Source organism: Monomorium pharaonis, chromosome 5 (assembly GCF_013373865.1).
Source record: "Monomorium pharaonis isolate MP-MQ-018 chromosome 5, ASM1337386v2, whole genome shotgun sequence".
NCBI classification, from domain to species: domain Eukaryota; kingdom Metazoa; phylum Arthropoda; class Insecta; order Hymenoptera; family Formicidae; genus Monomorium; species Monomorium pharaonis.
Window position 1 is genome coordinate 10,903,795 of NC_050471.1, and position 15,570 is coordinate 10,919,364.

The 15,570-nt window shown below is 33.8% G+C and overlaps 2 protein-coding genes across 5 annotated transcripts; both read right to left on the minus strand.

Annotated features, from left to right (window-relative positions):
* Positions 1-17: 17 nt before the first annotated feature.
* LOC105838286 (E3 ubiquitin-protein ligase MSL2) lies at positions 18-5,204 on the minus strand. Of its 4 annotated transcripts, none has more exons than XM_012683742.3 (4): positions 4,410-5,204; positions 4,071-4,309; positions 3,449-3,649; positions 18-3,363 (listed from the first exon to the last, which is right to left on the minus strand). In XM_012683742.3, the coding sequence occupies exons 1-4, from the start codon at positions 4,993-4,995 to the stop codon at positions 3,091-3,093; spliced, it is 1,299 nt and encodes a 432-aa protein (XP_012539196.1). In that variant the 5' UTR covers positions 4,996-5,204; the 3' UTR covers positions 18-3,090. The 4 variants fall into 4 exon arrangements, with proteins under 4 accessions (XP_012539196.1, XP_012539211.1, XP_012539203.1 ...); XM_012683757.3 differs by having other exon boundaries at positions 4,143-4,309; positions 4,410-5,202; XM_012683749.3 differs by having other exon boundaries at positions 3,449-3,646; positions 4,410-5,201.
* Positions 5,205-10,147: 4,943 nt separating this feature from the next.
* LOC118645652 lies at positions 10,148-13,930 on the minus strand. The gene has a single exon (XM_036287154.1). The coding sequence runs from the start codon at positions 13,894-13,896 to the stop codon at positions 10,207-10,209; it is 3,690 nt and encodes a 1,229-aa protein (XP_036143047.1). The 5' UTR covers positions 13,897-13,930; the 3' UTR covers positions 10,148-10,206.
* Between the last annotated feature and the right edge of the window lie 1,640 nt (positions 13,931-15,570).

Sequence of the window (15,570 nt, forward strand, 5' to 3'; positions counted from 1 at the left end):
AATGATGCAAATTCTAGTATGTAAAATATTTTTATTCTATTAGTTCTGTATATGTCATGAGACAACATGCAACTCGCATTTTCTTTTTTCTCTTTTTTTAAAAGATAAGTTTCAACATTATCTGATAAGTTACACAATTGAAACATATGTCCCTTAACTCCATAATGTACATGATATATTAATAGTTTATGAGTAACAAAAGAAATATTAACAAACACTGTATATATTACATACGCTCGAATAAAATATCCGTCTTTCGGGAAGTGATTGCATTTTACAATGTTTCGCATTTAAATATTGTGAATAATTAAACTTCTATTGAGGAGTAACTTTCTAATTAATTCGCTACACGTAATTTTACTTCAAACTTCGATTGTTTCTATTACATTAAAACATTAAAAAGTGTTCTTTTTGGATGTTTATATTAGAAGTGTCAAAATAAATTCTATTCGAAATATAACTCATAATATATCTTATGCAATAGGAAAATAATTCTCCAACTAAATATTGGAATATGTAAATGACTTATATCATAAATGTCTTTTTGCTACAAATATTATGCATTTATCAATGATTACATGATCATTGTGTGTGATCATTTGATGTAATATTTTAGAAGTCACTCCTCAAATATGTTGTCATTTAAGCTGTAGCTAGGTCCCAACTGTTATTTTAATATGTACACGTAAAACATAGTCAATGTGCAATATTGATTAAAATGCATTGAGATTTTACTATTAATTTTAATATTAATTTTAAGCAATTATAATTCTTTTCAATTGGTTTAAAAATCTTTAAATCATTCAAATATATTCCTAATTTTTTTCCGCTAGCTTTACATAAGACAAAATTAACAAACATTTAATTCATTTTGTATATTTGTGTGATTTTAAAAATTATAGGCTATATAAATTAAAATGGTAAAATAGCATACAACTTCATAATATTAACTTTCATACATATAAAAATAGGATATATATTAATTTTATCTTATGTTGAGATTTAATATTGTATATTGCCTTATATAACGTGTATGTGATCACGTGCTATGTACCAATCTTTTCATTTTTTATTTAAAGAGGAATTAGTCTATACGCTCGTGCATTTACTTCACAATTTTTTTCTTTGCACGATCAATGAACTTTCTTATCGCACACTACTATCAGATAGCTATGAGATCGCACAGTTAAATACTGTGAAAGTATCCTACTGTTAACTATTGTGAAAGGATTAAGAGAAAAATGTATGCTATTTGTAGTTAAGTGCGATTACAAATAACAATTGATGGATTCACAAATGCTCTAAAAGAGCCCATGTATATACACACTTGTACACACACACTCACATTTGTACGCAAAAATAAAAGATATCCTACACATATTTAATAATTTTGTACTAATGTTTCGTATGCATTAATGTTTAACACATTCAATTATACTCGCGTGATTAGAATAATATTTCGAAATTTGCTATAATATATTGTTATTCTACAGATCTCTATACCAAAAGTTATAAATAATTTAACAAATAAAAATAAGAAATGTTTTTAGATCCAACTTATAAATCTTTAACATGAGATACATAAAAAGATAATGTTATGCAATATATACAATAATCAGAGTCGGATAACCGTTTGCAGTCGGTAGGCACATGAATAGTACCACTCAAAAGAATTATTCACTTACATATACATTACATGCACCTGTATATTATATATGTGTACTGAAAAAAAATACATTTTTGCTGTAAAAAGAGGAGTAGTATTTAAACAAATATATATAATCTGCTAATTTGTTTAAATGTCCTCTTTTTTACTTGATATAACTTAAATTGTAACTAATATTGAAAGAAAATATTTAATTAAAGAGAGCAAAAATTATTAAATGCACATACAAAAATAATTCTTATTCTTTTTTTAATATGATACAACAAAATTATATTTATTTTTATATTTATTAAAAATTTTAATATATATTAAAGATAGTGAAAAATTTATGTTTTAGGCCGATTCCTATAGTGCCCACCGATAAATCCAACTCTGACAGTAACGCTATAAAATTGTTTTCAATTTTAAATTTTAGGCAAATAAAAACCTCATGTTTATCTAATATATTTGTGATTCCCTGGGTGCGTTCGGGGAGACGCTATTAGCGCTATCAGCATCAGTTTATCCTTGTTCTACTTTTAATGAGTAATGAAGATGGACTGATGCTGGTAGCGTTAATAGCGTCTCTCCGAACGCACCCCCTATAAGAAAAACAAATTTTACAATTCGTATTACGTATAGACCTCACGTTTCACATTATTTAGACGTTCTGTTAGTATGCGCAGTTTACTTATCATTGTTTCGATGCAATCTTAAATTGTAAAATAATTTAACAGATTGCTGTTCATGCTCTGCATTTTATATTTCAAGATTGTAAAAAGTATGCAAAATAGATAACGATTTTTTTGTTATTGTATGTACAACTGGCAAGTTGAATGAGATACCGACGCGTTAATTCAGCTTTCGTATATTTTAATTTAACTCGCGTTATTTCAATCGATTCTCATAAATAATCAGTATGAAACCTATTTGTATATTATTCAAATTATTGAAATCATAATGTATAACCAAAACGTAAAAAACGTTTTCATACTCTATAAAATTTGCCTTTTATACTATACAATTAACCGAACAATGTTTCGTAACAATGTTACAAAAATTCGTATAATTTTAGAAGCGCTAACGTATATAACAAGCCAATAGATGCTAATCATAACAGTGATTAATGTTACAGGCAAAATTGACTGTTACCATGATTAAGCATCCAATTAAATATTTGCATTTACATTACATTATATTGAAATATTTACAAATATTCAAATATAGTATACCATACGTAAAAACCGTCTTTTTCATATTCGATATTTCTAAATTAATTTACCCTTGCAAATTTATTATTGTTTTTGATTTTCGTAATTGTTTCTTTTTATTTCGTTCTAATTGAGCTATTTACATGTGTCTCTCCTTGTTAAGACGCGCACTTGTCACACTTCGATGATCACTGGTACGATACGATCCTTCAGGATGTCCATTTAAATATTTTGTCACGCATCGATTTGTATGTCACTGTCTTCCGCTTCACTTTCAGTACTTACCATAGCATCTTCTCCCACTAACAAAGCAGCGGGTAAGTTCTGAGGTACATTGTCAATATCTAATCTCGGAGTAGAATATACATTTAACACTTGTATCGTTGTAGGAGACGTCGAGAGACACTGCGGCACAGATCCTAGAGGATCTCCACTTAGCGCGTCGCAATCCAAAGAAGTGGATAGTTGTAATTGTAAATTATGAAGTTCAGGTATATGTGGACGGATCTAAAATAGAATTATAGAAGACACTTCAGAATTAAAGTTCTATGTGTAAGCTCAATGTTTGAGCTTATTCAAATGGACAGAATACCTTTAATCCATCTGCCGTATGAGGATTTCTGCAACCTCTACATCTACACTCCACACAAGGTTTACTTTCGACATAACAAGGACACCTCTGACCACAACAGGTAAGTTTCCCCGGTATTGCGGTGGCATTACCACATCTGCATCCTTTTCTTTTACTTCTAGCAGAACTTGATCTTGGCTTTTTAAAATTGCCAGAGGACTGCTTATAACAAAGTGAATTATATTATTGTCAAAATTTTATGAGGAAACATCAGTATAATCAAATATTATAGATCAATGCAGAAATCAAAGTTAAAAGCTGGAAGAATATTCTTTCTAAAGATAAACCACAAATGTCTGCATTAATCTTTCTTATGGGACCTAAATAAATAAATATTTGTCATATATATAGATATAAAGATTTCTCTAAAACTAGGATTAGTATAAAAATAAGAGCGATAAATATGTATGGGTTAATTAAGCTCAACTGATTGTTAATTAAATGCAAATCGGAAAAATTATTGTACCTTACAAGAAGTGTTAACAAAGGATGGGCATCTTTATTAAGCAATTAAATAAAGATTATAGTGCAATGTAAAAATCCTGTAAGGTGTAAGATTAACCGGAATATCTATTGAAATTACTTTGTTGCTCTTTGAAGATTTTTTCTCAGAAGGGGTCCCATATTTAAGGTGGGAAGACGGAATGCATTTTACCCCTCCTACAGTGCTGTGCTGACTTCCATCAGTTTCCTGTTGGCCAGTGTTTTCGGTGTCTTCTGTAGCTGCCGCTTTCCGTTTTATTGTAATTTTATTACCAGACCCAGCGTACATCACAGAATATATAGAAGATCCATTTGATACCGTACGAATCGTCGGTGATTCTGATTTGACAACAAGGATACAATTAAATATATATTTATGTATATATTTATTCTTAAAAACTTACGATAATACTCGAGAGAACATTTGTGTTGTACATACCAGGTATACTCTGAGATATCGCCTCGGTGGTCTGAATGCTATTCGCTTGTGTCTGCGTGGAGGTAGTGCTGGTGTAAACGCATGGTAGGATACTGTAAGCGGATTTGGACAGGCCGGCGTTGCTCTTGAATTCGTCCTTGAAGCCTGCGCCTTCCTGGATAAGCTCCATCAGGCTGGTGGCACCGATGGTCGACGGTGCATTGGTAGTGGCATTGGTCGCGGACGTGACGGTGATTAACAGAGTGCGATAGATACCAGTGCTGGTTAGATACTCGCACAGCTTCTTGTAGCATTGTAACAGTATCCGCAACTGCACGTTCTCCACGTACTTGTCGTAGTCCTTGCACCAGCCGCATGACGGCTTGAGCTTCTTGCGGCCGCCGCGACAGCCGCGGCACACGTGATGTTGACAGTTGGTCTCGGTCGGCGTGTGCGGCTCGATCAGCAGATTCGAGCAGACGGTGCAGCTGAGACTCTGTCGCAGATACGGCACCAGTCTATAGAGATCCGTCCAGGAGTTAGGATCTTCGGCGTCCGCCTGCAGCACCAGCCGACACGTCGATACGTACAGGCTCGTCGCGTTCATCGCTCGACGATCACGCACCACTCATGCGCCCGGACTCATGCGGATCCCTCGCTTCCCGCTTCTCGTTCTTTCGCGGTCGCAAAATAACAAGCCCTAAACCTTACAGCCGCTACCGTACGCTCCGCGCGTAACCATCCTCCTCGCGCACACAAACAAAACATACGCCATATTTTGTCGGCTAGTTCTCCGCTTCCGCTACGATTTCACAGAGAGCGCGCCGTGTATCTTCTCGACGCGCACCAACGTCGCTCTCAAGTGCTCAAGTGCAAACTCGGAGCAATCCACGTCAAGTAGTCGAATACACTGCATACTGTACACAATTTTTTTCTTGTTTTCAAATTTAAATCTTTCTTTTTGTATTTCTACTCAAAATAATGAAACATGTATTTATAACAAGTTTTTTTTACTCTCTCTTTTCGTGTGTTCCTGTTTAACTTTTATTTTTTTCTTTACGAGAGACAAAACATTCCGAATTAAATGTCAACTAATGGAAAAGTGCATACAATATGCTTGCCAAAATCTTGAATAAAAACAGTTCGATCTAAATAAACATTATTTTAAAGGAGAAGATATTTTTGAAAAAAAAAAACAACTTTTAAAGATTGGACTGTAAAGAATCAAGTTATTTTCATTATAATTAGGTATATATATTTACATTTATTTATTAGGTATATATATTATATTCATTTCAGTTATCAAAAAAGAGATAATTTTCTCAGATATTTTTTTATAAAATATATATTCTTACCGAACAATATAATGCATATCGACTTGTGTACAGCAGATCGCAAAAATGCAAAGGTACAAAAACAATGCATAAAAAAACATAGTTTAAAATTAAAATGGAAATTTTCTATATATTAGCTTGAAAAACATTATGCAAAGTTTCATTGATATCTTTTACAGTCATATACCTATATTATTGGTGTCTCATATACATGACAGCGGAAAAACCTGGTAAGTTATTTTCAAAAACATAAATTACATATAAATATGTATAAATATATGTAAATATATATACCTAATTATAATATATATGAAATATTTCCATACTAGTTTTTTTCTTGTGTAAAATTTCTGTTTGAAGAAATATATAACAACAATAATAGTAATAATGAGAAGACGAAAAATAATAAAATAATAATTTTTGCATTGTCTCTTTTCAAATTTAACTTAAAAAATTAAATTTGAAGAAGTGAAAAAAAATTGGATCCATATATAATCATATGTATTTATAATTAAAAGCAAAATTAAAATATGATTATGAGCAATTTTTTTCTCATTTTTCCAACTTTTCATAAAAAGATAATGTGAATTATTCATTTAATTATTTTTTATCTTTTTATTATTATTATTTTCTACTATATTTGTATAATTACAAAAAAAGAAAACTAATATAAACTAATATAAACGGCCATATTTTTCGTATATAATTACTATATATACTATACATTTATATACATTCTTGTACGAAAAAAACTTTGTGTCTAAAAAATTTAAATGTTACTTGCTTGTCTGTTATCTGCTTTGGCGAGGTAACGTCGTCATAAATATTGAATTGTCGAATAAGGAGGTCATCGCGACACGCGCGAAGAAAGGAATTTATTTCTCTATGAAGAAGGAAGAAGTGAGTATGGTGTAACATGATTAACGTGATTTGTCTGCTGTGCCGGGAGGAATGCACCTTACCGTCCTTGCACCTCGTTGCGTGATGCTGCATTTCGTTTTTGTCAACGTTACGTGTACATACATCGTCCGCCGAGATTGGACACTTTTCGTATTGGACTTTCTCTCGTTCGCGTCCCTCGAGATGCAGACTCGTTACAGATGAGATCGGACTCGCGTGAAAAATTGATTGTGACACGCGCACTGGATAATTTAAGGTAAATATGAGTGAAATTAATTTTGCGTGATGAATATCAGCGAAGTAATAGTAACACGCCTCAATAATAAATCTTATGAAATTATTAAGAGTAATAAATATTTATCGTACGATCGTAATAAAATAATTAAATTTGTATTAGGAAAGAGAAAGATTATATTGTTTTACATTCGCGCATATTCACACATATAATCTTAATCTACTTCAGTGAAAATTTTTCTGAGAATTTATATACAAAGCACTCTTTAATATAAATATTGAGTTTTTTTTTCTCAGTTTTTCATATATGTGAATTCTAAAATATTCTAAGATTTGTATAAAAAATCTGAGAAATTTATTAAAAAGTTATATAATTATAAAGAATTTCTGAAAAATTATATGAAAAATGTTAAATTTTAGTATCGCATTCTACTCTTTTTTTTTCTCCTATCTTTAACATGTTAATGTCAGTAACAATTGGATAAGTTTTTTATAGAGTTAAATTTATTGTAGACTAATTCCGAAAACACATTTACGTTATGTAACGATTTGACGCAAATGCTAAATTATTAAAATATGTATTTTTTCTATGATCGCGGTGACGTGTGATTAATGATTGAAATAGTACTCCAATGATCTTTCACGAGAAGGAAAACTGAGAAAAATTCACGTGCGGATGTCGATCTGTTTCGTAACATTTCTGCATTTGCACATATCATATATGCGCATCTGCTTTCCATGGCCCTTGGAAAGCGGCCATGGCCCATCGCGCGGTTGGGTAAGACCACCTCGTATGCGAGGTATATTGTAATATAGATAATTTGCCTCTTACTCTCACGATGTTCCCGTCTTACGTTCATCAATTTGTCGTTATTCCTTACACGTTCCTCACACGACCTTCGCGACCGGGCCCATTCCAAATTATGTAATATGCAGCCACATCTTTCTTCCTTCTCGTGACATTTCAATGTACTTATTTTTGTCCATAAATACCGATTTTAGTTTTATAGAATCCATTATCTTCTTTTATTTACGCTTTATATACATATATCCTCGAAGTGTAGAACGACAGTCAAGGTGACCGTAATACGTAACGCGAGAATTATAGCATTTCTTGTTGTTTATAGTGTAAGAATCGTCGTTTTTCTTCTTATAAAAAAAACTTTATTTCACAAATTTTTACAATTATTACTTATAACTACGTGATTCTGAGTACTACGTACTGTGAACTATTAACTGAGAGAACTGACTCTGTCGTCGAAGGGTGCCCTATTTATATGGGTAGAATGACGTATTATGTTTACTATAAAAAAAGGGAAATTCCATACACTCAGAGGAGAACAATGTAAAGTACTTCTTAAAAACAGAATAATGGAAAATATACATTAGGAGTATATCTCTAATCCTCTGTAAGTGCATTCCGTAGATGATAAGTAGTTTTATGCTTAATAACAATATATCTTAATTCTGTCTAAGTGCATTCCTAAAATACGTGGACGATGCTCACACCTCCCTCCTTATAAAGAAATTTGAGGTTTATTCAAATTTTGGTTCGGACTAATCGTCTAATTGCTGGTTCTAGTTCATTATTAACATGTAGAGCATGAGGCGTGTAATGTACATGTTGCGTAGGTGCGCGATTTCCAAAGCTACACTGATTATAGCAATTTCCACACAGCTGTTTCAAAAGATAAATAATGCTTGAAAATAATCCGATTTTATAAAGAAATACAAACAGGACAGAGCCAAGGGCTATATATCCTGCCAATTGAAGATAATACATAAATTTTTCTTTCCATGTAATGGTTCTTTGATGTGTTGATATTCGTTCCGCTATGTTATCTAATTCTTCTAAAGTTTTGCCTAAAGTTTGCAATCGTTCTGGTTCAATATGAGTTTCTTTTATTAAGTCCATAGGTATATCTGTTAATTGATATTGAAAGAGTGTCTCATTAATTGATTTTTGATCTATTAAATGAATAGTCTTGTGTATTTCGATTTCGTCTACAGCTATATTGTCAGGTTTTAAAGTAGCTGTATTGGAAATTACTGTACAATCTGGTTCTAAATGAAGTATAAAATTTCGAAAGACTCGTGCGCTACGAGGTATTTTATCGGAACAAAGTACATGCACCAGCTCTTCTTTTGGAGCTATACCAATCCAATCCCGATTTGTATGGAGTTGGATCCATAAAGTGTTTTGAATTTGCATGTACTTGGTTGTACATTTTTCTGATTCGCGTTTTGTAATAATTTCCGTTAAACAATTATCTTTAATACCTACTTTATAATCAGGGTAGATTCGTTTTAGTAATTGATATTTACCGATTCTTTTCGCTGGGGTTAATTCTATTTCACTAATCGGCATAAATATAGTTCTAAATGGATCTAATAAAATGAGTTTTTGAGTAGTGTCGATAATAGATTGTCCCAGCCAGCCGTGCCTGGGAAGTGAAATTATTCTAGTTAAATCTAAGATTTTATCTTCTATAAGAGGAATTAAAAATTGAATAAGTATTCGTTTCCCCGTTAATGCTATCGATATCTCACTTACGTCTACGAGAGTAGTGTAATATATTTCCTCTAAAGGGACCGGAAAGTTATCTACATGTCTGTGTTGTCTAAGCGCGCTAAACAATTCTTTAGGTGATAGAACGTAAGGTTTAACAGTCCCATGTTTACCGTCGATTATCAGTTCTTCTGCCCTTTTTATTTCCTCGCTTAACTTGCGTAATTCGTCATCTAAATCTAAGAGCGTTTCGTCAATCCAAATATTTATTTCATTAGATTGTGATACATTTCTAAGGCGATTGAATTGTTCGTTTACGTTAGTTACTGTATTTGCAATGGATGTGAAGCCTTTGATTGTTTTAAGTATTATGCTAGTTTGATTTTTTACGTATTGAATAATATTTTTCTGATCCGCATACAATTTATCTAGCTCGTTATTATAATAGGTCGCGTCGGTATCATCTAAAGTTCCAAATAATGTTTTGCTGACTTCACCTATAAAATTAAATAATCCGCGCTTGGTTCTATTTAACTTTTGAAATCCGGCTAAATATTGAACGTTCTCTACTTCGTTTTCTATTTCGCTTAGTTGATCTAATCGCTTAGTTATTCGTTTTTGGGAGGAACATATCCATTTCCCTTCACTAACACAATAATGGTTAAGTAAATCAGTATACGCTTTTTTAAGTATAGCAAAGTTTTTCTCTAAATCCGATAAATCATATCCTACTACAATCTTCCATTGTTCGTGGTATAATTTTACTTTATCTAAAGTTTCGAGGTAAATTACTTCACTATCATCTAGCTGAGCGATCTTGAACTTCTCTCTCTCCACATTGTCAGTAAGATGACCCTGGGGAATCAGGAGAAGAAGTATCGGAATGATTCGTATCAGATCCATTCCCATTGCCTGAAACGAAAGGTTTAATATCACTTCTGTGATATTGTTTAATTTCTCCGTTTTCTCTAATATGATATGTTATGAATTTGTCATGTCGAACAACAGGAAAAGGACCTTTCCATTGTGGCTCGAATGACTTGGCATTGAAATTCTTTACAAGAATCAACTCATTGCTTTCAATTGGTACGTAATTTTTGATAGGAACATTGGAATTTTGATAGTCGCGTATGCTCCTACGCGCTTCTTCCAATTTATTTTCGTGTTGAAGACGTAAGTCTTCAATTTGTTTTTGAAGGGTTACCCTTTCATCTTCTTCACTGAAGATGTGATTTGGTTCCCTACCGAATTGTAACTCGTAAGGCGTATAGCCTGTATTTTTATTAACTGTGCAATTGTATGTGAGCATTGCTTGGGGTAGTATCATATCCCATTGCTCTTGTTCGTTAATGTAATGTCTAATATATTCGGTTAGTATTAAGTGTGATCTCTCATTTTTTCCGTTCGATTGCGGGTGATAAACTGAAGTTAGTACGTGTTTTACATGCAATTTATCACAAAGTGTCTTAAATTCGTTAGAAGTAAATTCTAAAGCGTTATCGGAAAGTAGTTCTTTAGGTTTTCCGAAATATCTGAGCCAGGAGTACCACAAGGCTCTAATAATCGCGGCCGTAGATTTATCTACTAGAGGTTCTACGAGAATATATCGTGTCAGGTAGTCTTGGGTAACAAGGATATACCGGTTTCCTCTGTTTGTTATTTCAAACGGTCCCATGATATCGATGGATATTTTGTCATTTGGAGTTTGTGGGATATCAGGAGAAGAATAGATGTAAGGTTTTTGAGTACCTGGCTTGTTGAGTTGACATAATTCACACTTGTCAATGAATTCTTTGACGTCAACAGTTATGTTTGGCCAATTGTATTTTTGTCTAATCTTTTGAAGCGTCTTTTCTGTTGAATAATGACCGCCTAATATGCCGGAATGTGCATCCGATATAATTTCATTTTTATTTTTAATTTCTGGAAGATACTGAGAAACGTAAATGTATAATTTGTCTCCAAGATAATATTCGTCGATAACTGAAATCAATTTACTAACTTCCTTCTGATCGTGTATTATATTTAGATGATGATCGTTCTCAGTTAAAAAGTCATGTAGTTGGATACTTAATTGTCTGTGAGTTGCGTGAGGAGATACATAAACTTCGTTTTCTCTAGTAATTTCAGGAGGGGTTTCGATAAATAATATTGTTTTATTGGTTTGCCTACCGACTTGATTTCTTACTATTATTTGTTTATTCACTTTTGGTTTGGATGAGGATGGAATTGAGGGAGAAGATGATGGTCCCTTTTGTATTTCGTAATCGTTTTCAGGTAAGTATTCGTTCGTTGGAGTTGGTAGTGGAAACTTATCTTCAAACCATTGAGACGGTCGTTCTTCTATTATCGTCTTAGTTTTAGACTGCAAGTTGTACGTGTTAATTAAAGCGTCTATAGTGTTTCGTGTCTTGGTATTAATAGGTCCTATGAAATATAACGTCCATTTGTCAGGATCAGCATTTGTATCCTCAATGATTGGTGATATTAAAGTTAAGAGATTTTCCAAGGAGACAGATTTCGGATCAATATTTAACCATCCCGGAACTGGATCTTTGTTAAAAGCAATCTTAATTTCGCGTTTCTCTTTTATTATGTCTGATAATATGTGTTCGATATCTTCATCGGAAAGATAGGAGTCGATTGCATTTACTGGAATTCGTGACAGTCCGTCGGCGTTAGTATTAGTTTTTCCCGGTTTATAAACAATTTCGTAATCGAATTCTTCTAATTTAAGTCTCCATCTCATTAATCTGGAGTTAGGATCTTTCACGTTCATTAGCCAGACTAAAGGTTTATGGTCCGTTACGATTGTAAATTTTTTTCCGTATAAATATTGTCTAAAATGTTTTGTCGCCCATACAATTGCGAGTAATTCTTTTTCCGTAGTGCTATATCGAGTCTCTGCTTTATTAAGCGTTCTAGAGGCAAAAGCCAATGGCTTGTCTTTGCCTATTGTTCCTTGTGAGAGTATTGCCCCGATGGCCTCATTAGATGCGTCAGTGGTCAAAACAAACGGTCTGTTCCAGTCAGGATAAGATAATACAGGTTGCGTTATTAACTTGGATTTGAGAGATTCAAAAGAATGTTGTTGTTCGTTAGTCCATTGAAAGGTTGAGGATTTTTGGAGTAATCGTGTTAACGGTTTCGCTATCTTGGAAAAGTCTTTGATAAATTTACGGTAGTAACCGACTAGCCCAAGGAATTGTTTGATTTCTTTCGGATTTCTTGGTACTGGGTAAGTTTTTACCTTCTCGATTCGATTAGGGTTAGGTTGTATGCCTTGTTCCGAAATAACGTGCCCTAAATATTCAAGTTCCGGTTTGAGGTATTCGCACTTATCGGGTTGTAATTTTAGCCCGACCTGTCTAAGTCTTTCAAATAATATTCTTAAATTTTTGTTATGCTCTTCGATTGTTTTTCCATAAACTATTATGTCGTCTATATAAACTAAGCAATTATTACCAATTAATCCCTTTAAGCCCCGATTCATCATTCTTTGAAAGGTAGGAGGTGCATTTTTTAAACCGAAGGGCATTCGAGTGTATTCATAATGTCCGTTTGGAGTAGAAAAGGCTGTTTTCTGAATGTCTTTGGGATGCATGCCGATTTGATGGAAACCCGATGCCAGATCAAAAGCAGAAAAATATCGCGCATTACCTAACTGATCTAATATTTCGTCTATATTTGGAAGCGGATAAGCGTCTTGAATGGTCTTTTCATTAAGTTTTCTAAAATCTATTACTAATCTCCATTTGGGTTTACCAGAAGCATCCTGCTTTTTAGGTACAATCCAAAGGGGTGAATTATAAGGTGAATCTGATTCCTGTATAATTCCCTTTGCAAGCATGTCTTTAATCTGTTTCTTAATTTCCTCTTGGTGTATTGGAGGATAACGATATTGTTTTGTGTTAACAGGAATTTCGTCCGAGGTTTTAATTTCGTGTTCAATTAATTTAGTAAGAGGAAGAGGGTCTCCTGGTAAGGTAAAAATATCATGGAATTCCGTTATGATATCCCAGATCTCGCTGGAATGTTCTTGAATATGTGAAAGACGGGTATTTTCCTTCAATAGTTCTAAACGCGTGTTATCTAATATCTTTTCTGAAATGGGATAGATTGATGTCTCGTAAAAACTTTCAATGCCTTTTATCTCAGAATGTAAGTGTGACGGCAATATAGGTTTGTTAGAGTCATTCATTCTCGTGATCGCTCCAGTGTCATCTTTGAATATTACTAACACGTCTTGTTTTCTTTTCACGTTATCGGGATGCGGTTTATCGCACCTTTTAAATTCTTTTCCGCTTAGAATTAGTCGCTCGTTTGAAAATATAAAATTGTTTGCTGTGAGAAAATCAATACCTAGTATTCCCTGATGCTGTACTGGCGAATGATCATCTAATACATGAAATGTATGTTTCTTTTCAAATACCTCTACTACTACCGCGTATTTAGTTTTTATGGAGTGCGTAGTGACTCCAGATACAATTATTGCGTCTAACTTTAGTAAGTTATGATTTTCAATAAACATTTCATGTATTAAAGATATGTCTGAACCTGTATCTACTAAGAAAATAGTATCTTTGAAACCTGGAATCTTCAATTTAATTCTGGGTGCTCTGACGTACGTGCCGCCGGGTCCTTGGTAGACTTCTCGTCGTTGCTGTTGTTTAGGTCCTGATTGGCTGCATACAAATGATGCGATGCTCGGTCCGGTGGTTGATTGGGATGTTGGCGCTCGCGAAAATTTTGCTGTCCCTTTTGCAGGTGGAATGCCTTCGTTCTGCACTCCTTTTCTTCATGTCCACGCTTCTTACAATAGCTGCATTCCTTGGGTTGAAACCGTGTTTTTTCTTGAGAGAATCTTTTTGAAGATTCATAGCGTTGCATTCGCATTTTTCTTAGTCGGAGCTCTCCCTCGAAGGCTCTCGCTTTGGAGAATGCCTCGTTGAGCAGGCTGAACTCAAAACAATACAAATGATCACCAATCTCAGGTTTTACGTTGCGGCGAAACACTTCCACAGCTTTCTGCTGGTATAGCTGTTCCTGTACACAAATAGTTGCGATGCCAGTGCCCTGTGAATTTACTGCGTGAATGATTTCATCATGTATGCGAAGAAATCTATTTATGAATTCATCGATGGACTCGCTTTGACGTTGGATGCAGGTGTCTCTTTGCACCTCTAAAGCGGAGATATTCTGTGCTTTGCCGTAAAGATATCTCAGTTTTTCGTAAAACTGTGGAAAGTTTGGCGTAGTGTCTGTTCTAATTGAGTTTTTTGCTCTTCCCGTGAGTTTCTGTGCCACAATGCTACAGAGAAGCAGCTCATGTTGATCGACTGCTAATCGTTTTACTGCTGTTTGTATGTGGTTTATAAAGGTTTCCACATTATTTCCATCAAATTCCGGAATTAGTTGCATAACTTTATTGTAATTTTTTATAATGTTTTCAGGTTCAACAGTCTCTTCTCTTGTCGTTTGCAATGGAATTTGATTCGCATGTCCGTTTATTTTAATTTCCGTTATTTGATTTTTGAGTTCTCTTATTGCGTCTGTCATTTCGAGCATTTTGTCGGTTAATATGTTGAAAGTGAGCGTTTGCTCGCGGTTAGGACTCTGTGCGCGCGACATTGGAGCGGTAACGAAAATTCTTGACTCTAGAATATTGCTACCCTCGCTTGATTCCGTTTCAGAGGCAATTATTTCTCTTACCCCTCTGTACTCTGTCCACGCCAGTCTGTCCCCGTTGAGTTCGATACAGCAGGATAATCTTCGGGTCCTCCTCGGAGGTAACTAGTGCAACTAGTATATTGTCCTCGAAGTAAAAGCACTTTTCACTATTTGCTAATTATCCCGCACCGCTGCCACCAATTGTAAGAATCGTCGTTTTTCTTCTTATAAAAAAAACTTTATTTCACAAATTTTTACAATTATTACTTATAACTACGTGATTCTGAGTACTACGTACTGTGAACTATTAACTGAGAGAACTGACTCTGTCGTCGAAGGGTGCCCTATTTATATGGGTAGAATGACGTATTATGTTTACTATAAAAAAAGGGAAATTCCATACACTCAGAGGAGAACAATGTAAAGTACTTCTTAAAAACAGAATAATGGAAAATATACATTAGGAGTATATCTCTAATCCTCTGTAAGTGCATTCCGTAGATGATAAGTAGTTTTATGCTTAATAACAATATAT